Raw genomic sequence first — 26,224 nt, forward strand, 5'->3', positions numbered from 1 at the left:
ACTTTTCCACAGTGATTTTCTCCCCAGGGGATTCACAATGGACAAAGCAGTAAAGATGCACAAGATCAACATACCCTTTTTAAGCCACTTGTTGGTGTCGTCAGTATTTCACTTATGCCAGTTCTGTGCTGGCCACTCTCACAGGGAATATCTGTCAATGTGTGACACTGCAGCTTTTCCCAATGACCTGTGCATGATGACTACCTCAGAGGATTTGCCAGCATAACCTCTTGTTGAGTTCAGCTCAACGAAAGTGGCAAGCTTACGAGCTTCATTCAGTTCCCTCCCACACATCAGCAGATTTAGAAGTAATCAAAACATAATAGGAAAAATGTATCCCCATCATCGAGGCAGCTAAAACAATATGAAATTGGGCCTTTCTTACAGTACAAGAACTAGGATCTGGTTTTGAAAGGAAAAGCCAAAAACCAGACATTAATATGTAGAAGTTAAATAAATTAAAAAAAAAATGCTTTAGATCAGACCCTCTACTGATGTAATCCCATCTCTGAAGTCAGGAGGGCTACCCTAATTTACATTAACTAAGGGTCCATCCCTCTTGCAAACAGAGCTGTAAATCTTTCTAAAATCCACAGGCAATATGACATTGGGAAGTTCATCAACGAATAATCATCTGAACAGCTTTTATCTAAGACCTGATTTCTTCTTTCTGATCTACCTATAGTTAATATTAACCTTCAGAGTCAAATCTTGATTCGACTGACTTCTGCTCCCACGGTCAGCACTAACTCATTGGTATCGAGAATTGGCCTTAAAAGACAAATGATAACAGGGGTCTGTACTTACACAGTTGTGTGTGTTGTGATTTGACTAGCTGTAGTAAAAGGAACACAGAACAGAGAATTCAGGACTTAGAGAAATAAAGCCATTCCCCATTATTCTGCAGCTGGCCCAAATATATCCTTGATAAAACTCCACTGACTGAGGTACAATTACATAAGGAATTATTTTGATGTATGTTTTTTGCAGCAGTTGAAGTTTTCAGCAGCATGCAAATTAATTTAGTGGAATCTACCTTTCAATAATAACTTTAATTCACCTATAAATGTTAAATGCTGCCCCAACTTTAGCCATAAACTTTTCACTCTACTTGGAACCAAATAGGATCTGTCATCTGGGGGTCCCTCCCGGTGTGCTTTGAATCACTGATATGACTCTAATCATAACCTCTGGAAATATCTTTGAAGACAGCATCATTCAAGACATTTTACACATGTACAGAGCTGTTTCTGAAAAAAAAAAAAAAAAATTTTACTTTTCTAGCAATGTACTGAAAAATCACCTGTCAAATGAACAAGCTGTGTGAACAGCTTCAGGTCTTTGGACTATCCTCTACAGTTATAACTTCACTCCATACTCTCTATAAATTCAAGAAAATTGTATTTGTAAATAGGTTTTCCTCCAAATGGAAAGTTTTGAACAAGTTCTGATTATAGAACACATTTGTGTCATATCACATCACACTAATAACATCGTCTGTGTCACCTGGCTTATGTATTCATATCTCCTGGTTTTTACTTTTAAGTGTAAAATGGCAACACATATGCTAAAATAACATGGACATAAAAATATCCCTGTTAAAGAAACAGCTCGCTGTTCCATGAGTTGGCAAGAAAAAAGATCAATGAATGACATGGCAGAAGACATAGGTATAGTTTAGAAAGAAAATTAACATACTTGCTTCTGTTAGTCAGATTGACTTTATATAAGATTCTCTTAAAAGAGAACATTTATACTTATCCTGCCCCCCTGCAAGAAGTGTCATACATTAAAATTAAAAAAAAGAAAAAAAGGCAAGAACTTGAAAGTTATTCTTTAGCCCACCCTCTAGACTGAGTTCTTATCCTCAGATGAACTTTATTTTTTGACCAGCTCACTAATTATGATGGCCCCTCTAAACAGCACATAAGCATTAGAGTTAGCAGCAACAGCAAGACTGGCCTTAATTGGTCCACTTACATAAAAGTAGAAACATAAAACTTCTAAATATAAGTTTCTGGCATATCTTTTCTTGCTATTACAGTAAAATAAGGTACAACAGAGCGAGATTCCAGCTGATTTGCACAGAAATCTGTGCCAATGTGTTTTCTAGTGACTGCTCTTCAAAGCGGGAATTGAGACACACAAATACTGTTGTGTGCAATTTGGGATTTTAAAATACTCAGTAAATCACACAGTCTCCACTAGGTGAATAATGAAGTGGCACTGGGCCACTGTTTTTAATGGTTTGTGAGATAAAATCCACAATTAAGAAAAAAAGAGACAGGTTGCTGGAAGACTAACCTTTCTCAGTCCCATTCCTTTAATTATTTCTGATCCAGCAGGGAACTAAAATATGCCTGCGAGCCAGCAAGATAGGCTCAGCATCACTCTGATATTTTATGTGTTCTCAATCAGTGGTATCAGAATTTAAGTTAGAAGTCCCAACTTCACTAAATGAACAATGATTATCTGGATTCTGAAGCTGCCAGAAAAAAAGAAAGAAAGAAAAAAAAAAACACAAAAAAACAAACCAAAAACTAGCTACAGTCTTTCCCAAGAGCAATTGCCCTTTCTGGCAGGAAGGGGTAAAAATAGAGGCAGCTCATTAATATGGCTTGGCAGTGCTTAATGGCAGCTGGTCTGAAGAGTTAGATCAGTGGGTCTTTCCAGCAGTACTCCCGGAACACTGCCAGCAGGTGTTGCTGTGTTCAACAAAATGAAAAGAAGTGGAGGGGTGGGGAGAAAAATATTTATAAAGAGAGAAATAGGTGTGAAAAAAAATTAGTCACTGAGTAAAGCTTTCATTAGGCCTTTGGTAAAGCTATACACAAATTCCCCTAGGCAATAAGGAGCATGTTCTGAAATGAATAATGTTTTTCACTTCTCCTAATCTCCTTTCAGAAGTTATCCTGCCCTATAAATCACATACATGTTTGCTGTGCTCCACTCGGTAGCCTTCTCTTTTTGTCACAGACCACACGCTTTCGCACTGGGAATTCTCTGACCCACTGCTGTCGCGGGAGAAGCTACGGACCGGCTGGGTGCTGCATCAGGAGCTGTGTGATGGTCAGCAGCCGACGTGCCAGCTGCTGCAAACCCAGCACCGTGCTACGCCGAGTCCAAGGAGAAGATAACTTGGTTACTTTCAAGGCAGTTTTTCCACTCTCTGTAAAACCAATGCAACACAAGATCTCTTGCTGAGCATATGTCTGCTGCCAAATTACAACAGTGACTGCACTACCAGTATGTAACTAATTTCAAAGAGTTTTAGGATGCCAGTTAAAATCAAATTCAGTTTGGTCCTGAGAAAAACAGAATTCCATGCTGGAAAAGTCCTTTGCCAAAACTCAGTTTTAGGATCACCATTAAAAATACAGTCCTGCAAATAACTAGGTATGTGCATGCTCATTATTTGTTTCTTCAAGCATGCCTCTTACTGTCCCTGAAGGAAAAAAAAAAGGAAAAAAAAAAAAAGAGCTGTTCTTTGTAACAACTGGAACCACCAATGTCAGATCCCAGGAAAGCTACTGAAACCTGTTTCAAGAGGCTTCAATCCACAGCGTGTTACAGCCTGAAAACTTATTATATGCATATTAAACCTGGGAAACAAAACAACCTATCTGGTCATATGTTTCCCATTAACTCCTGATATTTCGCTCTTTCTACCAAAGCTGTCGTGTGAATACAGCACACACACCAGTTGGAATCAGTGCTGCTATAAGGACTCCCTGGTATCACTGTAAATTGAAAATTTTAAATCTTTCTTCCCTGATCCAGATCAGCCATATTCCAAGACAGATTAAACTTACATTACCAACAGGACATAAAAATACAATTATAAGTACGATTCAGGCCAAAAAAAAAATCTGAAGGATGGGGATTTTCTGGTAATCAGTGGGTGTTTTGAATGAGTAAAGACTGCATGATCATGCCATTTGTCATAAACGGTACCACATAAAGCCAGCTATTATGTGTGTTTAAGAAAGGAGATAGATTTTGGATTTACTTTTGACCTTATAAATATATATTACTTTTGTACTGCCTAATTGGCATACAGTTATTTCTGATTTTCATGAATGTAAACTGAAATGAAAATTGCATTTTATTTTATTCCACATGTGTTAATATCACACTTGCAAAAAATGTGACCTGTCATTCATTGTAACTTATTTTTAGATGTCTAAACATTTTTTAATAGTGTGATGCAATCTGCACGTCAAGAAGCCAGGAGACTTGGACAAGAACAATATGAATCATTTTTTAAGAGCTTTAAAGGGATCCCTAAGTTAACAGAAGGACATATTTATCCAAAGACTGAATTAAAAAAATTCATCCACAGCAAAAGGATTCGTAACCAAATGCATTTTCCTGAACTTGAAAAGAATCCAAATTTGCAAATAGATTATCTGGTATATCCTTAAGTATGAAAGAAGAAGAAAACAATTTGCAAACTAGTAATTAAGTATCTGGCAAATACTGTATTTGAACTAAATCGGTGATATCTACATCTAATAATATCTATATCTAGCTATGCAATAAAACAAGTTGGAGTGTGTCTTCCTGACTCATAATGTTTGCTTTCAGTCTGATTTTAAGTTCTAGTCTTTAAAAGGATACAGAGATCACCACTACAAGTTGAATCCACGATATTTTGTCATGCTAGACAATTAGGAGTTTCCATTAGATAATTACCAGAAGTATGTCTCATACAGGAAAAACAGTCAATTGCTGATGTAACAGGATTAACCAATCCCGCACAGTGATCCGGCCCACTTACTTTTGACAGACATTATATGTGAGTGTACACATGAGAAATACAGTATAAAGCTTCGCATTATAAATACCACAAAGAGGAACTTCAGCAGTTCTTAATGCACAATACAGCAGTCTCCTCCTGAGAGTCAGGACTAGAGAGGTAAAACTTTACATCAGCTTTTTTCTTTTAAAATTGAAACTTTTAATTCCTGTGCATGCTGTTGCATACTGTTAGGGCTATATTGAATGAATGCATATACAGAGCTCTGCAGCTCAGGTAATTTTATAGAAAGGGTCTGAACCACCATTTCTATATTTATTCAAACATCATGTATTTTTGTACGTATATATATGTAAGTAGGTGAGTACAAATGAACTATGTATCAGCAGTATCAGCAGACTCGCTTTTAGAAAACAGTGGGTTTTAGAAAGTTATGCTTTAATGTTAAATCTGTCATCATCATGGTATGCAAGTAAAATATGCCATACCTATATGTAATAGAGATTGTCTGTGATAAGTGTACCTGTTATATATGGCAAGCGACGTATACCCCACAGCAAGAACCCAAATATACTTATCTGTATTTTATATTGATTTTTGCCTGTCCCTTACTTTTGATTAGACACTGTTGGGATAGGTGCTATATTAGAACTATAAATAACCCCTTTAATTATGTCATCTGTTAGTACATCTAATCATGAATGCATATTTTCATCTGAAATTATTTTTTCATCCAATTAAACTTTTAGTTCTATTTCAAGCTGACTTTCAGACTTCATATAATTACAACAGACTTTGGGCTGTTCACAAGATCCAAGAAATTTAGATGTATTATAGCGAGGTTTGTGTTACAAAGATGTGTTTATAAGAATGGCTGCAGGGTTTATAATGCTGACAGACCCATAAGTGTAACAGTATATAACAGTATAGCAACTGAGGTCAGTAAAACACAGATGAGGGTGTACTGTGGATGCCTTATAACAGTGAAAGACTTATAAAAGAGCTTAATTGAAAAGGACTTGCAATATATAACATTTGTAAAACTTTGGTTGATTGTTCAATTACTTCTGTATGTTTCATTTACTCTAACTATAATTCCTTGCCTGTCTCTCAGACCATGTGCCTGTAGTCATCTCATGGAAATTAGAGACCTTACAATGCTTATATTTATAAATTACTGCTTTCCACTAAAATACAATGGTTGATGCTAATGTAGTGAAAGTGGAATATTTGCTGGGTAGGAGGGAAGCACACCTAAGAAGACAGGGGTGTGTGAGAGAAAGAATGAAGGGAAGGAGAAGAAAGATGGTAAATACTAAAGAAGCAGAAGCTGTTCTAAGAAAATCTGTACAAGTTAAAGACTGGAGGGAAAGAACCTCCAAAGTTAGAGTCTATCAGCCGTAGTTTTCTAATTTTCTATTATCAAGTTCAAATGTGAGGGAGTTTGCTAACTTCACCCTCGCTAGGTAAAGGAACAGAAAGAGAGGCTATAGAACGTAAAGGCAACATGAAGCCATGGCAGTGACACAGGGAATGCCTCTTCACTGCAGTGCAAAACCCTCACGGGCATAAACTAGCGAGGGTCTACCAACACTGGTTGAGACTCTGGCTCCTAGCAGTATTTTTGATGGCTTTTCATTCCTGATGTTTTATTCTAATATTATGACTGCTCTGCATGGTGTAAATGAATGAAACAAAACGAGCCTTCTAATAACAATGGGCCAAATGTAGATCTTACTCAGCCTTCACTCAGACAGGATTATTATTGGCATCGTTGAGGGATTTGCCTGAGTCAGGAGTGAGTATGATTTGGCCAGATGACATGTAACACTTTTCACCTTCAAAGCGTTGTTCAGACATTACTTGATTAACCCCAAGCCTAAATATATCTGCCTGAGAACTTCTAGGCACAGACTAGCATAGAAGTAGGGATATTTCTTGTATGAGGGCACTACCTTAGCAGGTCACAGATATGTGCTGTACCAACTGCTGCTTAGGTTTTCAGTGCCTGACCCCATATTGCAGCTGGAGAGCGTATCATGTATTATATAGCCCTCCAAACAACAGTGTTATTTTGCTCCTGTCAGATCTCTTGCCAGTGTTGATAACCTCCAGCATTTAGAAGTGAGCAGAAAAGATCTTTTCTCTTCTACTCAAGGCAGAATAATGTCCTGCCCAAAATATTCAGAGACCCTGCCCTCATCTCCATCTCATTCACAAGCTATTTAACATCTCCTGCTATCCCTGACAATACCAGGCAGGACCAAGAGCAAGGTGCTCGTTAATAAAAGGCTTCACTCTTTTCATTCATTCATGTTTCCTCTGTTTAGTTAAGCCAGTGATACTGTTGAAAGAATAAAACAAACAAAAAAAAAAAAAAAAAAAAAAGGGGGGGGGGGGGAGAAAGGGGAGGGGGGGGCCATGACAACCAGGGGGGAGCCAGGAGGGCCAAACGGAGAGAAAAGAACAAGATTAAAAAAAGAGTAAATTTACAGGAATGAGAAGAGATTTTAGAAAGGGGGGAGGGCAGAAACCACGAGTAGTGATATTTGAAGAGAGGTGTGTGTTAGGGGAGCAATGAGCATAAGGAAGCCAGCCTGCCTGTTCCTCCCCCTTCCTAATCATAGCCTTTACTCACAGACAAAACTCCCTCCCTCTCTCATTCACTCACTCACTTTAGGCCAATCCGTCCTCTCTCTCTCTCCCCCTCTCTCTGTGTCTCTCTCCTACTCTGAGACAGAGTCAGAACTCTTCTCCCTGACAGCCACAAACATCTACAGCACTTATTGCATTCAGAGGGGGAACCTGCAAACAAAACTTCACAGAAAACTTTTGGTTCTCGTTCCAGAGAATTTGCTGAAGAGAAGGAAAAACAAACAAACAAACAAACAAACCAAACCAGCCCCAAAAAAACTGTGCGTGAAGGGGGAGGAAAAGCAGGGCCTTTTAAAAAGGGAATCACAACAACTTTTGCTGCCAGGATGCCTTTGCTTTGGAAGAGAGGATTTTTGTTGGTGCTTTGCTGGATTATAGTGAGGAGTTCCCCAACCCCAGGATCCGAGGGGCACAGTTCAGTCACTGACTGTCCATCATGTGCCCTTGCCACGCTCTCAAAGGATGTGCCCAGCTCACAGCCTGAGATGGTGGAAGCAGTAAAGAAGCACATACTGAACATGTTGCACTTGAGGGACAGACCTAATATCACCCAGCCGGTGCCCAAGGCAGCACTTTTAAATGCCATCAAAAAACTCCATGTGGGAAAGGTGGGAGAGGATGGTTATGTGGAAATAGAGGATGATGTTGGAAGAAGAGCCGAAATGAATGAAGTTGTGGAGCAAACCTCAGAAATCATCACTTTCGCAGAATCAGGTGAGTGCTTGAAAACCGAATCTGTAAAATATTCTTTCTGACAGAACTGCAATTAACTTCTTTTCTTCTTCCTTAGCAATAATGTTTTCTGCAAGGTTGTAGGATGAGACCTGGGGGAAGGGAGAAGGAGGAATGGGATGGGGGGGACAGGACTCTGAAGGAATTGGATTTTTCTGACTTAGACTTGGCTACAGATTACACTTGCTAAGCACAGACAGCCACACAGGGAGGAAGCTCTCTAACCAATCTTGAGCAGAAAGTCAGGCTGCAGCGGGGACCTCCAAACTGTGCCTGTGAAGCCAGGGTACTTGCAGTAAAGTACTGGATTGCAGAGCTGATGGTGAAGGAAAAGGGGTTGAAGCCTTTTAGGGAGTTTATCGGGACAGAAAGTGATCTGCAAAGTGCTTGAGAAACAACCCTTTCATGCAAAAATTATAGTGGAAGTTATAAAATGAGATGAAGCAGCTTTGATTTTTGGAAGTGAGAGGGTTTTTTTGTGGGTTGGTTTGTTTTTGGTGGTTTTTTTTTTTTTTTTTTTTTTTTTTTTTAAATTTAACACAGCATCTTTGGCAATAAAGAGTTGCAGGGACTGTCAGATGACTTCAATAGAACCGGACAAGTTGCTGTAGCTGATCCAATTTGTAATGCAGACTTCTGCATACTGGAAAAAAAAAGATTCTTTTCCTAAAACTCTCCTAAAAAAAAAAAAAAAAAGCAACCTTGGTAGGGTATATTTTGAACTCTTTCTCAGTTCTGTTTTTCCTAACTCTTATACAGTGAGAGCTCAGACTGTAGATATTACTAAGTAATGGCTTAAGACTCACATCCACTGCCTATAGGAAACAGTTCTGAAGTTGTACTTTCTGTCTTGTTCCTACATGAATAGGACCAGAACCCATTTTAATTCAATGTATATGTAGTGCATGTATATCTGTTAGTATATGTGAGTATGTTTATACACGCATCAATAGCAGTATCTTGCAATAACTCTATCATCTAACTAACAGCAACTTTTTATGATGCTGTCTAGCCAAAGCATTTTTTCTGTTGCCAAGACGGTTTTAAAAGAATGTCATTGTTTTGTTTGGTACAGCATATGGTAGGCAAAGTATGCAAAGGAACTCCAAGCATTTTTGTTTAAAAGTTTGCTGCAGCAGTATAAACAATTAAGACAACACTCAGAGTTTCCAGTCCTGAAAACCTGTTGACTCAGATGTTCTGTTTGCAGGGTAGCCATGCACTAGAAGTGTGCATGCTTTTAAGAGCAGACGTTCCTGCTGGCTGTCCGATTTCCAGCTGTACGAGGAGCCCTTGCCTTTGGAGCCCTTGTCAATATACACATTATCGGGTTTTTTTCGGTATGAAACCTCAGGCTTTTCAGTTTTTCCATCCCCTCCACTTCAGAAAGCAGGCAGAAGGTGTCAATGCCAGCGGTCATTAAAAGCAGGGGAAGCTCAACGTTAGTTTAGAAATGAGTTTTTAAAAGCAAGGAAATCTCTAGGCTATCTATGAGTTGGATTCCCCACCTGGTTTTCAGCAGCTTGCTCTGAGCACAGTGAAACACATATGGCATGAGCAGTGGTTTCTCTTCACTGTGTGAGTCCCAATCATTTGTAAACACATTATTGTCTCTCCTGAGCTCTGACACAAAGGAATTTGGAATTTGATATATGCCTACTCAGTACGACACCCTCCAACGGCGGCTCCTGAAGCCATTGGCTTTCGGGGTCACGTGAGCAGTGAAAATTGTGCCATTGCCCACACACTGGCCAATAGTCCAGCCACCAATCCCCCCCGCCACAAACTACCCAACACTAACACGTCACTTTGATTTACATAGCAGTGTCCTACTGCTGCTAGCCAAATTAATTTAAGAAGACTTATGCTATGGAGTTGCACAGCTGAAGGATGGGGGCATCCGTTGTGTTCCCATGCCTTTTCTTCTCTGCTGCTGTTCTCCACCTTCATGCTGAGCCCATCGTGGGAGCCAAGGCAGGACGGCTGCTCTGGCCCTTCTTCCCGTACCTGCTAGGCTTTGATTTGGAAGGAGGGAGGTGCAATTAGCAACCTAGAAACCGAGCTCTAGTGTTTGGGCTTATAACGGAATTGCTAACTCCACTCTGTGGAGCAACTTCAGACTGCTAAAACCATAGTCATTCATATTTGGTGTCTTACTAGCAACAGAGGATCTACCACACTTTACAGGTGCCAGTGCTGCAACAACTTAAGTAAACTCTTTCTGGGATCTCTTCCACTCATATATCAGCCGTATTGTATGTCAAATATTAAAGCAGTGTTATATCTCCCATTGAGGGAAGCGAGGCAAAAAGAAGGCAAGTGACATGTCATAGAGGAAGTATGAGTTAAAAAAGGAGAAATAGAATATAGCCACATGGACAGTGCCCACTTTTCACTCAGTGGGAACTGGGAAGAGTATGGCTAAGTTTAAAACACCAAGCAGGAGACTAAACGTGTTTCTCTCACAGTCAGGTTAATGTTCTTCCTGCTTTTAATGTGAAACTCACTCTGTCTTGAAAGAGGGCAATAGGAAATCAATGAAAATGAATGGAAACATCTCACATTGTATCAAATAAAGGTCTATGGAAAGAGAAATAAGACTTTAGGCTTTTTGTTCCTTTGGGTATGACTTGACATAAACCAGCCATTCCCCCTACCTTTCAGAAGCCACATTTACTACTTGCCTTCATAAAAAAGTAGTATTTCCATCTTTCATCAGCTGTATCCTCAGACATACAATGAAATAGAGTGAATGAACAAACAGTGCCCTGTGCACGTGGCTCTGGCTTGAGACTGCTATTTTCTAAAATAGACCAAAATTCAAACGAGCACAGGCTTCAGACAATTACAGGGGAAGCTAAATGCCGTGAATTTGTCTGAAGCACAGGTGTAGTTATGTCCAGGAAATCAGCGAAATAGTTGGCAGGTAGTTTTCACAGCTAACAAATCCAGGCAGATCTTTGCAAAACTAATGACCGTGAGTATTGGGCAAAAGTTTACGAATGCACCCTACTGTCCTTTGGCACTCTTACAAGTAAAACATGAAAATTATTTTCTACTTGCATATCAAACTAGGATTACTAACCTTGATTAGTTCTGCTATGAGGGTAGCTGTGCCAGAGCTCTGTGGATTACTTCAAGGTCTTAAAAATAGACTTTTGAGGAGAGGGGTTGTACAGTTTTGTGACAAGCAAATCCAACAGGTTCTATAAGTGAGATACCCAATGCTCATAAAATATGGTTGGCTCCTAACTCTTTCATTATTTTAAGTAGATAGCTTATTAGGCAGACCTGGGATTTTGCCAAGTGAATTTGATCCTGGCAACTAAACTACCAATGAAATGGGTTGTTAACATCAGCCCCCAAGAAGGTGATAGGAATTACTGGATGGAAATACTGAAATCCAAAGGCTTATAGTTAGGAGAACTGTCAGGAAAAAAATGAGAAGCCTGACAGTTATTTAGACTGCTTCTACCTTTTTGTGTCACTTCATACTGAATTCAAGGTGAGCTGACTTGATCATGTGATGCCTACTTTCATGTGCAGATACAGGTGTGTACACACGCCTTTTCCTAGGAGGATGCCTACTCGTATACAGCCAGGCTGGCAGCTCAGGAGGAAAAAAAGGATGGGTCGCTCATGGCCCTTTAAATCATTTCATCAATTTCCTTTTGAAAGCAAATGTATTTAATGGTACAGGTATCCGTGCGGAATAAAGAATGGCCACGAGAGGGCACACTCCAAAGGCTTTTTGCTCCACACAAGGCAATCTTCCTGCAAACTCCTATTTTACCTAATTGGATCCTGAAACCCAGAGATCTTTATGCTTATCTGTAGCTTCTCTGAGTGGAGCTCTTGTTTCTCTCTTCTAGTTTATTTAAAAGGCAGAGATTCACTGAAGTGGAAGACTGAAAGTAAAATAATGCAAGAAGGAAGCAGGCAAAGGCAAAGGGGGAAAAGATAAATTAATGGATACTAGAAGTTCTGGAAATCTAGAGAGATCAGAAATTATTATTATTATTTTTCACAAGATACTGAGAAATGTGACTGTGAATCATCATCTGAGCTGATTTTCTCACATCTTTTTTTAATGCAGTCTCCTTGGCTTTTAGAAAAGAAGCCTATTTCCCCTTGATTTTTTTTCTTTTTTTTTTCTTTTTTTTTTTTTTTTTTTCCTTTGGCATACTATATCAAAGATTTCAAGTTTAGGAAATGAAAGCAAGTTTCTTCCAGAAGAAGAAAGCCATTCTGTATTAATCTGTTTCATTGTAACAAAATGTGAGAATTCAGGGGGGTTGGTGGGTTTGAGAAAGCACAGACGAATCTGAGAAGGTGGGAAACCGTTTAGAAAAAGATACCTGAGACAAAGTACTGCATGTGTCCATCTCTGTGTGTAGCCATGCACACAGTTTTGTATGCAAAAGCAGTAGGGAATATCTGAATATGCATTTGCCTGCATGTGTGTATAAGTGCACATATGTCCATATGTATGGGTATGCCAAGGCAGACACACTTAAATACCCGTGTAGCTGTACCTGCACCATTATAATATGAATAGATCCCTGCAAATGAGTATGTACGTGACTTCTTGTGCTCTCCTGTGTGCAGGATGCATCTACACTGCATATGTGTAAATGATTCCTGCCGAGGAGTTCTTATATCTAGATATGTCTGTATGGGTATGAAAAGGCAATCTCATTTAATGCACCAGAGCTTTGCAAGATTGATTTAGGATTGAAGCTTAGTCTACTGGAAGCAATTGGAAGTTCTGTTATTCATTTCGGTGGGCTTGGGATTTGGGCCTTAGTGCAGAGAAATTAAACATTTTAATGAAAACAGACTGGCAGCTTCTGATCCACTTAATTTTAGAATTTAAAACAAATTGTTACAAATATGTGCAAAAAAATACTCTCTTTTGTGAAAGATGAAGACTTGGTATTGTTTTTATCCTGAAATATGTTATTTGTGCAAGTGATTCTAAACTTTGCTTGAGCTATTTTAGACGTAAATGCAAAAATCAAGTCACAAAAAACTTCAACCAAACAAACACCTTTTTTGTTTCTAAATATTTAAAGCCATGTGGGGGAAGGGCTTTCAATTTGGAAAGAACTCTAGGCTGTGGATGTAAAGTGCTTCTCCCTCCTAACAAAATAGCAGAGGAGAGTCAAGGTTCACCAGAACTGAATTATTTCACATTCTGAATGACCTTGTCAATGACCCTTTGGGTTAACTTTTCAAGAAAAGGTATTTAAATAAGGTTGCTGCTGCTTTTTCGCCCATGAATGCTTGGGGAATATTTTTTTCCCCGTTTTTTTTTTTTTTCATTGTTCGTTTTTTTCGTACAGCAAAAATCTCCTTTTGCTGGCAGCGAAGGATATGTGAACATAAAGATAAGGTGTTTGTTATTTGTGTCATATTTGCTCCTCCCTTTGTAAGAGGCAACAGTCAGGCAGTCAGGGAGCAGGAATGAAAGTACGCAACCTGGATGACCAGTCACATACGAAGGGTGATGAATAGTTAGAATAAATCGTTTGCCAGTGATCCATAGGCTGAAATGCATTTACAGAAATGGCCACGGTCTAATCACGGCAATAACACGTTTGTAATAATCAGTCTGCCCAGGGGATAATTGCCAGATGATAACAGTGCTAAATTCACTGAATAAATTCAATGCTGTGAACAATTCATCTAAATCTAGTGGTCACTCATTAGTAAACATTTTGAGCAATTATCTCTCAATAACCGTGCTCTTCTCTTCACTCTCTTTAGAGGAACCTTTCTAGTAACCTATTTTTTTCTGTCTCCTGGGGAACGGAAATGAGAAGTGAAGAGAAGGATGCTTTTGAATGTAATTACAGATTGGCACGCAGTACAAATTCCCCCAAATCTAAACATAGGCAGTAGTAAAGTTAGCAACTAAAATAGGAAAAAAAAGCTCGCTTTGTATGGAAAAACAGTTCACTTACAGTATAACATAAAAACGGTTCAAAATTAAGCAGCAGCGAAGCATGGAAATTTAAAGTAACAGCACCTTCCTACAGAGTGAGCATTTTTCGAAGGAAAATTTACATACTGTGTATTAAGAGAAATTAAGAATAAGTCACATTATAATGTCAGAAAGGATAATCACTTTCATTATGAAAAAAAATGCCTTAAACATTTAACAGTATATGCTTTAATAAAAGAAAGTAATTTTAATTATCTTAGCATTTTACTCAAAAAAAGACCCTCTTAATTGTATAGCATAGACCCTACCTAGTATATGTATATATCTCGAACTAACAGAGCTCGAACAGAGTGAATCCCACTGCAAATTGCAAATAAATGATCTTCGACTGCATAGTTAAAGCCAGCGATGCTGAAGGAAGGGTCCTTAGCCTCAGAGGAAGAGCTCCTGCCGTGAGCCCAGCACCAGCTACCCCACGCAGGGCTGTCCCTGCCAGTCCCCCGCGCCTGGGCCCGTGAGGGCTCTGCCAGCCCCTCCACGCTCTCCTGCGCCGTGGCCGTCCCCAAGGGCTGCTGGGGAGCAGGGACCAAGCACAGAGCCCCTCGCTCAGCCCCTCGCAGCCCTTCCAGAGGTGCAGAGGAGGGTACCTGTGCAGGCGCCCCTCTGCTCCCATGTTCAGGTTTCTCTCCTAAAAAGGTGTGCGAGCACCGCTGAAGAGAAAAACAGATAGAAGCAAACTCTCATGCTATATATACCGATGCTACACTTTCTTTCCATTCAGTAACTCCTTCCATTAAACCTTTTACCATATATGCACTACTTCTTAGGGCTTGTATTTTTAACCATTTCTCAGAGCATTTGCTGGTGTCACTCGCGCTGCTAGACTGCTCCCTCGGCGTCACAGCCCTCTTCCTGGAAGGGACTTTGCTCGGCAGTAAAGCAGAGAGGTGGCCTCTCCAAGGCTTTGGGAAGGGGAGATGAGGAAAAGCAATCAAAGGGGGCCCAAAGTAATCCCTCGTCTCCTTTTTCATCTGCTTTCTGCTATGATAACAATCCAGGCTGTTGACATCGCCGTTTATATGAGCATGGAAGTGATGAAGGCATTACCACTGTTGGGCTGTGGGTCTTTCCACAGGAGTCAGGCAGGAGGAGCAGGATGATTAGGAATGGAAAAAGACCCTTGTAAATCAGCTGCGGCAGATGAAAAGGCAGGACAAGAGGATAAACAAAGTGTAATTATGGAAGTGATACCATCCCCAACTTGCAGGAAGGTCTCCTTTTTACTTTCAGTTAGATGAATAGTATATATTTCCAAAGCTTTGAACCTGGTCATTAACTCAGACCAGAAAGGAAAGACTGCTAAATCCCTAAGCAATATTTGGACAAAATGAAATACAGTCATTTTTTGTCTCAGAACACTTGAAGAATTTATTTTATTGTAGCACCGAACCTTTTGGAAATAAAGATCCTGTTATAAAGTGAATGTGTAATCATAATAGGCCAGATCCAGAGATCGCAATTCAGTTTTAGCACAGGCCAAACTCTGATTTCAAAATGAGCTTGTCTGAGCATAGTGACCTCGTAAAGACTGCAGGATTCATACCATTTGTGCTGTGTGATTGTAACAAACTAGTTGTGAATGTGGAGAGAATTCAGAAAAGCTTCGTTTTTTTCCTAATGTGAAAGCATGCTTTTTATCCCCAACTTTGTACCATTCCCAGTCTCCTTCTAAAAAGATCTGTGAAAGGGAACGTTTTTTTGTTTGTTTGTTTGTTTTTTGTTTTGTGTTTTTTTTTAATTGCTATAAAACCTTTTATTAGCTATGCAGGTTTGAGGACTCAGGATTTTGTTTCGTCCAGAAATATTAGGCCCATATAAGCTTCCTGCATCTTTTTTCTTTAGAATCTGAATTGACCATTCGTGTGTGAAAATGTAGCTAACCACATCCAGAGAGGCTGTTATTGTAGCTGACAACCTACAGGGAGGCTGTTATCCCTGTATAAGGACATGTCTTATACCACCTTACTCAAACTCAGTTCCCTCCAGTGAAAAAAAGCAAATAGTAGGGTCCTTTCACTGTACTATTCTAATATTTTTAGAAATGAGGAAGAATTCAACTTTCACACATACAGGAGCATATGAAAAACATATTAAGAGAGTCCTTGAGGTTCTGTTTCTTTCATGTAGTACCTGTCAAAAAGACTGGTTGCATTGCTACACTTCTGGCCAGTGCATAAGGTAATATGAATATTTACTGTTGGAGATATGTCACTTCGTAAGTATTTTCAACTCCCACTAGCATGGAAATAACAGAATGTGAAATCTCATGCATTAGCACTTAAGAGCTTTAGGCTATTCTGTAACACAGGGCTGTCTGACTTTTCTGTTCAGATGGGCCATACAGCTTCTTCCCCTTTTGAGCCAGGTCTGCACACCCTGGCTGCTTTGTTCAGAGCACATGACTGTGACAGTTTTCTGTGATCTGCTCATGCACAGGATCCCTCCTAGTGCCAGAACTGCTGTCTGCCCAATTTGGTACCTCAGGAACACAGAGTAAGTTTTGCACTTCCCAGCAGTATATACCTATTCCACGCACCGGCCTGTGAGCTCTGGGGTGAGAGCAGCTGGGAAGAGGCTGCTGGTGCCTGAACACTTTCTGCAGCTTGGTCTAAACCATCGTTTTTCCCCCAGGGTTTTCTTGGGTAGGGACAGCAAGCAGAAGAGGTTGAATGGAGACTCTTGGAGGCAGCAACACACTTCTGGCAGGTGAACTCCCTTCAAGTTTCCCTGAAGCCCAGTTTCCCCTCAGAAAGGGTTTATCAGGACTGTGCCAAGGGAAGGGATAATCTAAAGTTAGAAGCTTGCTTTCACAGAATTACAGAATCACAGAACTGTCTAGGTTGGAAAAGACCTTGAAGATCATCCAGTCCAACCACCAACCCAACATTAACAATTCCCAACTCCACCAGATCCCTCAGCACTAAGTCAACCTGACTCTTAAACACCTCCAGGGATGGGGACTCCACCCCTGCCCTGGGCAGCCCATTCCAACGCTCAACAAGCCCTTCTGGAAAGAAATACTTCCTAATACCCAGTCTAAACCTTCTCTGGCACAATTTGAGGCCATTCCCTCTTGTCCTGTCACTTGTTTCTTGGTTCAAGACTCATCCCCAGCTCTCTGCACCCTCCTTTCAGGGAGCTGTAGAGGGCGATGAGGTCTCCCCTCAGCCTCCTCTTCTCCAGACTAACCCCCCCCAGTTCCCTCAGCCGCTCCCCATCAGACCTGTGCTCCAGACCCTGCACCAGCTCCGTTGCCCTTCTCTGGACATGCTCGAGCTTTAGAGGAGAGAGTTGAGGGAATGAAGCCACAGGCTGGTTTGCTGGTCCTCCCAAGCCTTAGAAGTGTCCATTATCATGGAGAACACCCTTTTTAAGGAGAACACCCTTTTTAACATCCCTACATACAAGGCAACCAGCCTTTTGGACCAGACTTCCTTCAGACTCAAGGAATGTCATTGTACATCTCACGCTCTGAAACCCAGGCAGGAGTGGGACTAATGCCTATCACCTGCCCTCTGCTCCAACGCAGGTAGCAGCTTTGCCAGTTTCATTTCCTGGATGGAAAAAAATTGTGTTAGCTGGTAAGAGCTGACAAATGAACATTCAGTCATTCTTGAATGCATCTGATTTAAAAAATAATAGAAAACCACTAACTCCACCATGCCTCACAGTACTGGTGAACCTGCTCTGTCTTTTCTATAAGCCACTTACTTTTCTAAGGCAGAGTCCCACTGGTTCATGTGGTTCCCTGAGAAATTAATGTAACTCACTTTGGAGACTGGCATCAACAACGTCAGTGAGAAGCAGTTAACACAAACCATGTGTTTCCCTATCTCAGTGACAGTTAAAGTCTACAGTTTCACACTCTCACTTAGAGGGAAAACAAAAACAAAACGCTGTGCCCTTTGGCCACTGTAATTCAGAAACGTCTGTCTCTTTGACCTGGGAATGCCACCAGGGAAAGCTGAATGTGTCAGTGCCAGGACTTCACAGAGAAGGAAAGCAACAGGTAGCTCAAAGTGCAGCACAGCCTGCCTACAGACTTGAGAAACCAGGGACTCTTGAGTTTGCAAATGAATACAGGATAGATGTCACTTGTGATTTTGCCCCACTCTGTCTCACCCAAGAACAGGGGAGCAGGGAGATAGTCAGGGAGCCCGTACTAGTGGAGTTCAGTGGCAGTGGGAAGCAAGGAGGAGAGTCTTGCTGCCATGAGAGCAATTTTTCCTGTACGCGTCCAACCACTTAGTTTGGATCACCACTTGACCTTTTTAGGGTTCTGACGAGCAGAACCACTGCACAGAGAATTGGGAAGCGGGTAGCGCAAGAATAGTATAAATGACAGACTGGTAATTATGAATACTGTTTCTGTCTCACTAAGGTCAGGTATCTATGCATTTCACATCTGTGACCCCAGTCCATTCTGGCTTCCATGCTGAGAAAGAACAAAAGATGCCAACATGGCTTTTTCTTTTGTCAAGAAAATAGAAAAGCACCTCTCTTAAAAAAAATAATACCACCACCCCCCCCCAGCTAATTCATTCTCTCTTAACTTTTTCATGCTCTAGTGATCAAATCATTAAACAGCCCTTATTATTCATTCCAACTTCTGCCAGGGATATGAGCTCTGTATCAGAGAAACACCCCCTCACCATCATAATCATCATCATGACATCTCAGCAAGTTGATACAATTATGCCAGAGAACCATCCCCATAATTATACAGTTCTTTAGCTCATTTCTCAGTGTATTCACCATTACTATAATCACAGCGAGTACAGTGTGTTAAATTAAGAACAGGATTTACAGCTAACATCTCACAGGATGAAGAGACTGCCTGCTGCAATTCTGCAATTCTTTGCAATATAACTCTGCAAAACTCTCAAAGCCAAGGCTCATTATTTTAGTATTTCTTTGTTTTTGAAACAATTGACATTTACAACTCATTTTAAGATGCATATGAAGAATGGCATTTTACAGAGGGAGAAAGGGCAGACCTCGTTCCCACATAATTTCCAAAGAATTGGCAGGTCTGGAACTCACTTCCTAACTTCAGCTATTAGGCACAGATCTGTATGCGTATGTTACATATAGTATGTACGTATGGACTGTTGTCACAAAAGCATTTTTGCCTTTCAACTAACAGCGATCACAAAGACAGTTTAAGCAAATGAACTCTTAGCTACTGATGCTTACTTGCCATGAGATGCTTTACACAAATGGCTATATCATTACTATAACAAAATACTTGGGTTGAAATATGACACTGGAAAACAACAGCCAAAGATATACTTTTCTAAAGAGAGAATTTTCACAAAAGACTAAGGGGGGAGGAGGTGAAGGAAGGTTAGAAGAGAAGAAACATAAAAATTTAAAGAGCCAAGTAGAAAACCTAGAGAACTTCATGCCTGTGGTGACAGTAATAGAATTCTCTTTAACAGAATGCAAGCAGACATACTAACAAGTTCTTCCTGTCTATTTCCATTTACCAAATCAGGCACAGCCAAGAAAATGTTGCACTTTGAGATTTCCAAGGAAGGCAGTGAATTATCAGTGGTGGAACATGCTGAAGTGTGGCTCTTCCTGAAGGTCTCCAAGGCCAACCGGAGCAGGACAAAAGTCACCATCCGCCTGTTTCAACAGCAGCGACAGCCAAAAGGCAACTCTGAAGGAGAAGAAGATATGGAGGATGGGGGGCTGAAAGGTGAAAAGAGCGAGACTTTGATTTCAGAAAAGGCAGTGGACACCCGTAAGAGCACTTGGCACATCTTTCCTGTCTCCAGCAGCGTCCAAAGACTCCTGGACCAAGGCAAGAGCTCTCTGGATGTGCGGATTGCCTGTGACCTGTGCCAAGAGACTGGAGCCAGCCTGGTGCTACTGGGCAAGAAGAAGAAAAAGGAAGATGATGGAGAAGGGAAAGAAAAGGAAGCTGGAGAATTCACAGGAGAAGAGGAGAAAGAGCAATCGCATCGGCCCTTCCTGATGATGCTTGCCCGGCACTCAGAGGACCGCCAGCACAGGCGGCGGAGACGAGGTCTGGAGTGTGATGGCAAAGTCAACATCTGCTGCAAGAAGCAGTTTTTTGTCAGCTTCAAGGACATAGGATGGAGTGACTGGATCATTGCACCTACAGGTTATCATGCCAACTACTGCGAAGGAGAGTGCCCTAGCCATATAGCAGGCACATCTGGATCATCGTTATCTTTCCACTCCACTGTCATCAACCATTACCGCATGCGGGGCCATAGCCCCTTTGCCAACCTCAAGTCATGTTGTGTGCCCACCAAGCTGCGGCCCATGTCCATGCTCTACTACGACGATGGCCAGAACATCATTAAGAAAGACATACAGAATATGATTGTGGAGGAGTGTGGCTGTTCATAGACACATGTGTGCGCAAGACCCTTCTCATTCAGTTGAGAAGAAAATGTATCAAAAGCCCAAGAAGAGGAAAGACCAGACATGGTATAACCTTTTTTGAATGAAAAAATCATTGGAAATAAAAGCAAAAACAAAAGAGAGAGAGAAAAGTGTTAAAAAAAAAAAAAAAAAAAAAAAAGAAAGACTTATGGAGGATCAGAAAAGACTGCAGCTATAAAAAGGAAGAAAGTTTCATGGACCCGGGCTTGAATGAGATACGTCTGAATGGCGGTATGGGTTGGGGATTTCCCCTTCCTTTCAGTATGCTCCTTATCTTACTACATAGTATACTAAACATTAGTTATTACTAGGGGAGCTATGTTCCCTCCCTTAGTTACCCATCAGTTCAAGCCGTGGTAGCAGCTCATCTAACCTGCAGCAATTTGGACTAAGTCCAAAATGTCATTGAAATTCCTTGAAAAGCCATGTGTATGAACACTACATTCACTGGCACTTTCCCCCAGAATTTACCGAGGAACTGAGTAGGTGTGTAGTGTTTGTGTGTATATGTATATGGCTATGTATTTATATACATATCTCTATACATACAGACACTATACACATACATATACTTAACATTGGTAAAGGGACAATATTGTGCAGGTGTATACACCTTCATCTTCTGCACTACATTTACAAAAAAAAAAAAAAAAAGAAAAAAGGAAAAAAGAAAAATGAAGAAAAAACGTAATAAAAAAAGAACAAATGAAAGAATAAAAGTTACATTTTGTAAAGGTGCTTACAACGTTAGAACTATGCAACCTAGTTGGTTTGAAACTGTTTACCTGCAAGAGAAAGAAAAAAAAAAAAAAAACAGAAAGACTTTTTTTTAAATGGAAGTAACTTGTTTTAAAAAAAAATTCTTCAGTGAGAGATACTTGAAAGGAACATGTTTGTCCAGTTACTGGAGCCAAACATTTCTATATTTTGTAAAAAAAAAAATTTTTAATCGTTTACTATTTGCACTACAATGGTGTCTGACCTGTCTAATCCTTATTTAACAAATATTTGCAAGGGAGGGTGGTTGGGTGTGGGAGGGGTTGAGAGCTGCACTTATTGTGAGCTATACAAGAACTGCTACAGCACACAAAATAGCTATTTTTATTATTATAATAATTATTATTATTTTGTACCTTAAAATGAATAGACACATACACCAAAGACATTTGTGCGAGCCTCTAAAAAGTCTGTGGTTGGTACCATTCACCTGTAATAAGTTAGGGTTTGAATTAAGGGTCAGTGGGTTGATTACATTCAGGCTAGAATATCTGTTAACCAGTTAAATTCAAATAGTGCCCTCAACAGAAAATTGCCATTTGAAGTACACCCAGAAAAGCCCTGGGATTTGGATCCAAGGTGCTCGGATCTGAGGTCCATCTAAGCATAATTGTACTCTTTTGCATGTACAACACTAAGACTTGTCCCTGGTGCACAGCAGCTGTGCATTGTTGGGAAACAACTTTATACAAGGGATATACATATATATATATATGTATATATTTCTGTATGTATATATGTATGTATACACAAGGTATAAGCACTTCTGGCTTCACTTTAATGTTCTTAAAACAATGAATGTTTGTGTGCAAAGCACAGTGTGTTAAAAGATTGTTTGTGGCTACCAAGTGGGAGGCTACACGTTCAAAATGGCATTTGTGTGAGAGAAACCTAAAGTGCTGGTGTACACTTAGAAAGTCTTGATGTAAAATTGCAAGCAGCTTTGGGCCTGTCCACTGTCGCCCCTGCAAATATACAGAAAATGGCAGTTGTGGTAGGATTTCTGTTTGAAATGCAGTCTTCGGCAAAAGACTGGCTTCTCAACCACCACCCTCTAGCATGACAACTCTCAATGGGTTTGCGCGTTACCTGTAAGACCTAATTTTCAGTGTCAACACCTAACCTGAAGGGTCCAACCCGTAGGGCATAGGTAGATAGGTTTTTTTAAAAAAAATTCTATCGCTGTCATATTTAAAAGAATGTTAAAGTTACAACATTTGTCTTTGGGTAGGGGGAGAAACCTTTAGGCCCTGTTTACACTGAGTTTGATAACCCTGAGCCTGAAGCTTCAGTCTCTCACAGGTTTGCAGGACCAAGCCCCTGTTAGCTGCCTTCTGATGGGACAGGCTTCAAAACGCCTCTCACAGAAAGAAGCACTAATGTGGCTCCCCACCTTGTTGAGAGCACAGTATGTCAAAAAATATAAAAAAAAAAATTAAAAAAAAAAAAAAAAAAAGAAAAGAAAAAAAGATAGCACAATTTAACCCAGTCACATTGGCTAGGGCTAGTGTGTTAGCACCTTCATGGTGAGAACCATGTTTAAACAGTGTAATCAGGGCCTTCATTTTTTGTCAGCCAAAACTGTTTGTGTGTGTGTGTGTGTGCGTGTGCGTGGGTGTTCTCTGTGTGTGCATACACATGTAAGCATGGGCGCATGTCTGTATTTGTACGTATCAGTAGAGATGTAAAAAAAAAAAAAAAAGAAAAAAAAAGAAAAAAGAAAGAAAAGGATAAAAAAAACCTTTCCTCTGTTGAATAGATATCAACATACATGCTTATAGCTAAGTTTTCTATCTAATTTATTCCACAGTATTTAGATTGCATAGTACAGCTAATGGGTTATACATTTATGTACTTTTTATACAATGCATTTTTTTACAGACTTGTTTGCAATTTGCAAAAAAAAAAAAATTTTAAAAATTATAACAATTGGGTAAGCACTAAATTTGTCACTAAAGTATTCTGTAAAATATCAAGGCTTTCTGATTTAAATTATTTGCAGAAGTTTGTTGGGTTTTTTGTGTTTTCTTTCTGGGGAAAGGGAGGGATACCAAATGCTAGTATGAAAATTAAAAAACAATAAAAATAAAAGATGCACAACTAATTTATCTTTATAACTTAAACAAACCAAGTTCCTGACCCTGCTTCTTTTGAAGCAAGTGGCAGAATTACTGCTGATTTTTCTAGAAGTAGAACCAGGTTCTGGAACAGCAGGAGCAGGGACACAGTCTGTGAGAGTTGTCGAGGAGAGTACTTTTTATTTCACTGGGTTTTAGACTTGGCCTTAAAATTGGATGCACATTGTCCCAGAACCTTTCCTCATGCCAGCAGGCTCTTTGATGCCTACTGGTCTCCTCACAAGAGTAGTAAAACTACTTATATGAGTAAAGGTAAGCCAGGGTGAATCACAGGTTCCTTTTGCTGTGGGCAATGTTCAGGGGAGAGAAAGGATTTGAATGAATGGCAACATTTCCAACATTATTTAATTAAATTATTTAAACCAGGCTGCTTGCATCAAGGTGGATCTCTGAACGTAGTGGCAGGTGAGATTGGCTCACGTTGATAAAAACTGTTCTCAAATGTGATTAGTTAGAGAGCATTGGAGACCTGAAATCCCAGCACCTTCCCTTAAATGACAATGGCAAAACTCCCATTTGGCTGCAAGCAGAGTAAGTTTACGCTCTGCCAAAGCAAAGAAGTCTGATGCTGAGTTTGATACGACCATTTATGTGGTGAATGGGGACTGGCCCTGGAAAACATGAAACTAGCCTGAGACAACTTCCAAGTGAGTAAATAGGATTTTAGATGTGGTGAGCATATTTCATGATGGATACACCAAAACCAGAAGAAGGTTTTCATATCAAGAAGGAACTGTTCCTAAGCCCTGCTTTTTAGCTTTCATTTGTGTGTGTGTATACTAGTCACAAATTTTAAAGGTTTTCTCCCTCCAATCTCTAGATTCAGTCATGGGGTTTTGATTTGTGGTCAGAGTTATTTAAAGTAGGGGAAATGAAAAACTATATGATAAAATAAAATAAGAAATCGGGATGTTAATCAAGACTGACTGATTCCAGCAAAACACCCAATCCCCGATAATTTGATTTAATTAAATCTGCATGTACTTAAAATAGCATTAGAAATTGTTACCATATTTAAACAGTTGTTCAAGGGCATGCGGTCTCAAAAATTACTTCTCCTTTCAGGTATGACTATACCAAAAAAAGAGGCTTTTAACTACTAACACATTCCTTTCCATATAACCTACTTCCTGCTTATATTGAAAATGTATTTTCAGTATACATCTAATCACAGAAATGTATTTGTTTAGTACCTCCACAATCTTCTTGCTTCACAGTTGACCACATTTAGTTGTCTTTCACCCTCTCCATGTCAGATGCTCACTGGATAAAAGGCCTAAGAAACTGGCAGAAGTGCACGTTAAGTTGTTTCTTTGGGAGGGCTGAATGTATTTGTATTCTTGGGGTTTAGCAAAAGGAAATGCTTACAGATGCTTATAATTATTCTGCACTCATGTCACAGCAGAATATGATCGAGGGCCCAAAACTGTAGAACCGAATGAAATGGGAGTTTTGTCATTGACTTCAATAGAAACAGTCTCTTACCAAATCATTGCAAAGTAGGACTCTGTTATATATACCTCTTTTTTTTTTTTTCTTTTTTTTTTTTTTTGTAGTTACTTAAGATTTAAGCCATCAAGTTCATTTAACTGTGACACCACAAGGCCATGTAGAGGCTAGCAGCAATATCTCTGAGGCAGAGAAGTTCAGGCATCTGTAAAGTCTATGTGCAAAATGAAAATTTTTATGGATTATAGTTACTCGTGTGGAATAGTGCCTTACTCTGTAAGCAATGCTGTTGATTTCAGAGGGTCTCCTTTCCTAGAAAGTTACCAGTCAGCATCAATAAAGCGAGCAAAATCTATTTCTGGAGTGTAGGTAGAAGAGATATGATGGAAATTATTAAGTTCTTTAAGTTAAACCTCATGTCAATAGTGTGCATCAGTATAAGAATCAGATGCTAATCACTTTCCTTACACTGAAAAAAAATTTTACTCCCCATCTGCTCTCACTGCATTATATGTGGAGTAAAAAGGTTTTCAGTCCGAGTAAATAAAATCATAATTTGACCTTTCGTGAACAACTATAAGCAACATTTTTCATGGGCAGAAACAAACAACACTTCTGGGTTATATAGCTATTTATTTTTTGAGATATAGTGAATCTGTGTTAATTCTCAATGGGTTTATTTGTATTTAAATACTTTCAAAACCAATACATTGACGATGGGTTGAAGATATATATATGTATGTATATATACATATTATATATATATCTACAGTATATATATACACACACAACTATATATATGTATATACATATATATAAATTATGAAAGCCAAGATATTATGAAGCCTATTTTGTTTTTATCATTTTGTGTTTTGTTGTTGATATTATTATTATTATTGTTATTATTATTATTTTGCATACTACATGCAGTGCTTTAACCAATGTCTGTTCGGCTAATGTAATTAAAGTTGTTAATTTATGAGTACATTTCAACTATGTCAATGGTTTCTTAATATTTATTGTGTAGAAGGACTGGTATTTTTTTTATTTACATTATGTTTAAAGAGGTAACAGTTTGATATGTTCTCATTTGTTTATATTAGAAGTTATTTATTTTCACAGCATTCCGTCTGGTATTTTGATATTTGGAAGGCATGCTACCTATACTTTGTACAGTTAGTGGGCAGTATTCAGCAGCTCCCAGTAGATTCTTAGGCCCTATGTTAAATAAAAGACCTGTTTGGGATTTTTATTTTAGATCTTTCCTATTGGTTTGCCAGGACCACT

General features: G+C 39.5%; 1 protein-coding gene across 2 annotated transcripts; it reads left to right on the forward strand.

Annotated features, from left to right (window-relative positions):
- Positions 1–4,853: 4,853 nt before the first annotated feature.
- On the forward strand, positions 4,854–25,683 carry INHBA (inhibin subunit beta A). 2 transcript variants are annotated; one of them, XM_074900907.1, is made up of 3 exons: positions 4,854–4,918; positions 7,608–8,128; positions 19,651–25,683. In XM_074900907.1, exons 2-3 carry the CDS (start codon positions 7,741–7,743, stop codon positions 20,535–20,537), a joined length of 1,275 nt encoding a protein of 424 aa, XP_074757008.1. In that variant the 5' UTR covers positions 4,854–4,918; positions 7,608–7,740; the 3' UTR covers positions 20,538–25,683. The 2 variants fall into 2 exon arrangements, with proteins under 2 accessions (XP_074757008.1, XP_074757007.1); XM_074900906.1 differs by lacking the exon at positions 4,854–4,918 and having other exon boundaries at positions 7,547–8,128.
- Positions 25,684–26,224: the final 541 nt, after the last annotated feature.

This window comes from Athene noctua, chromosome 2 (genome assembly GCF_965140245.1).
Source record: "Athene noctua chromosome 2, bAthNoc1.hap1.1, whole genome shotgun sequence".
NCBI classification, from domain to species: Eukaryota; Metazoa; Chordata; class Aves; order Strigiformes; family Strigidae; genus Athene; species Athene noctua.

Bases quoted from the DNA above. Each gene is read 5' to 3' on its own strand.
- INHBA (XM_074900907.1), top strand. From the start codon at position 7,741: ATGCCTTTGCTTTGGAAGAGAGGATTTTTGTTGGTGCTTTGCTGGATT. The intron at 8,129-19,650 runs GTGAGTGCTTGA...TTACCAAATCAG, and splicing joins CATCACTTTCGCAGAATCAG to GCACAGCCAAGAAAATGTTG.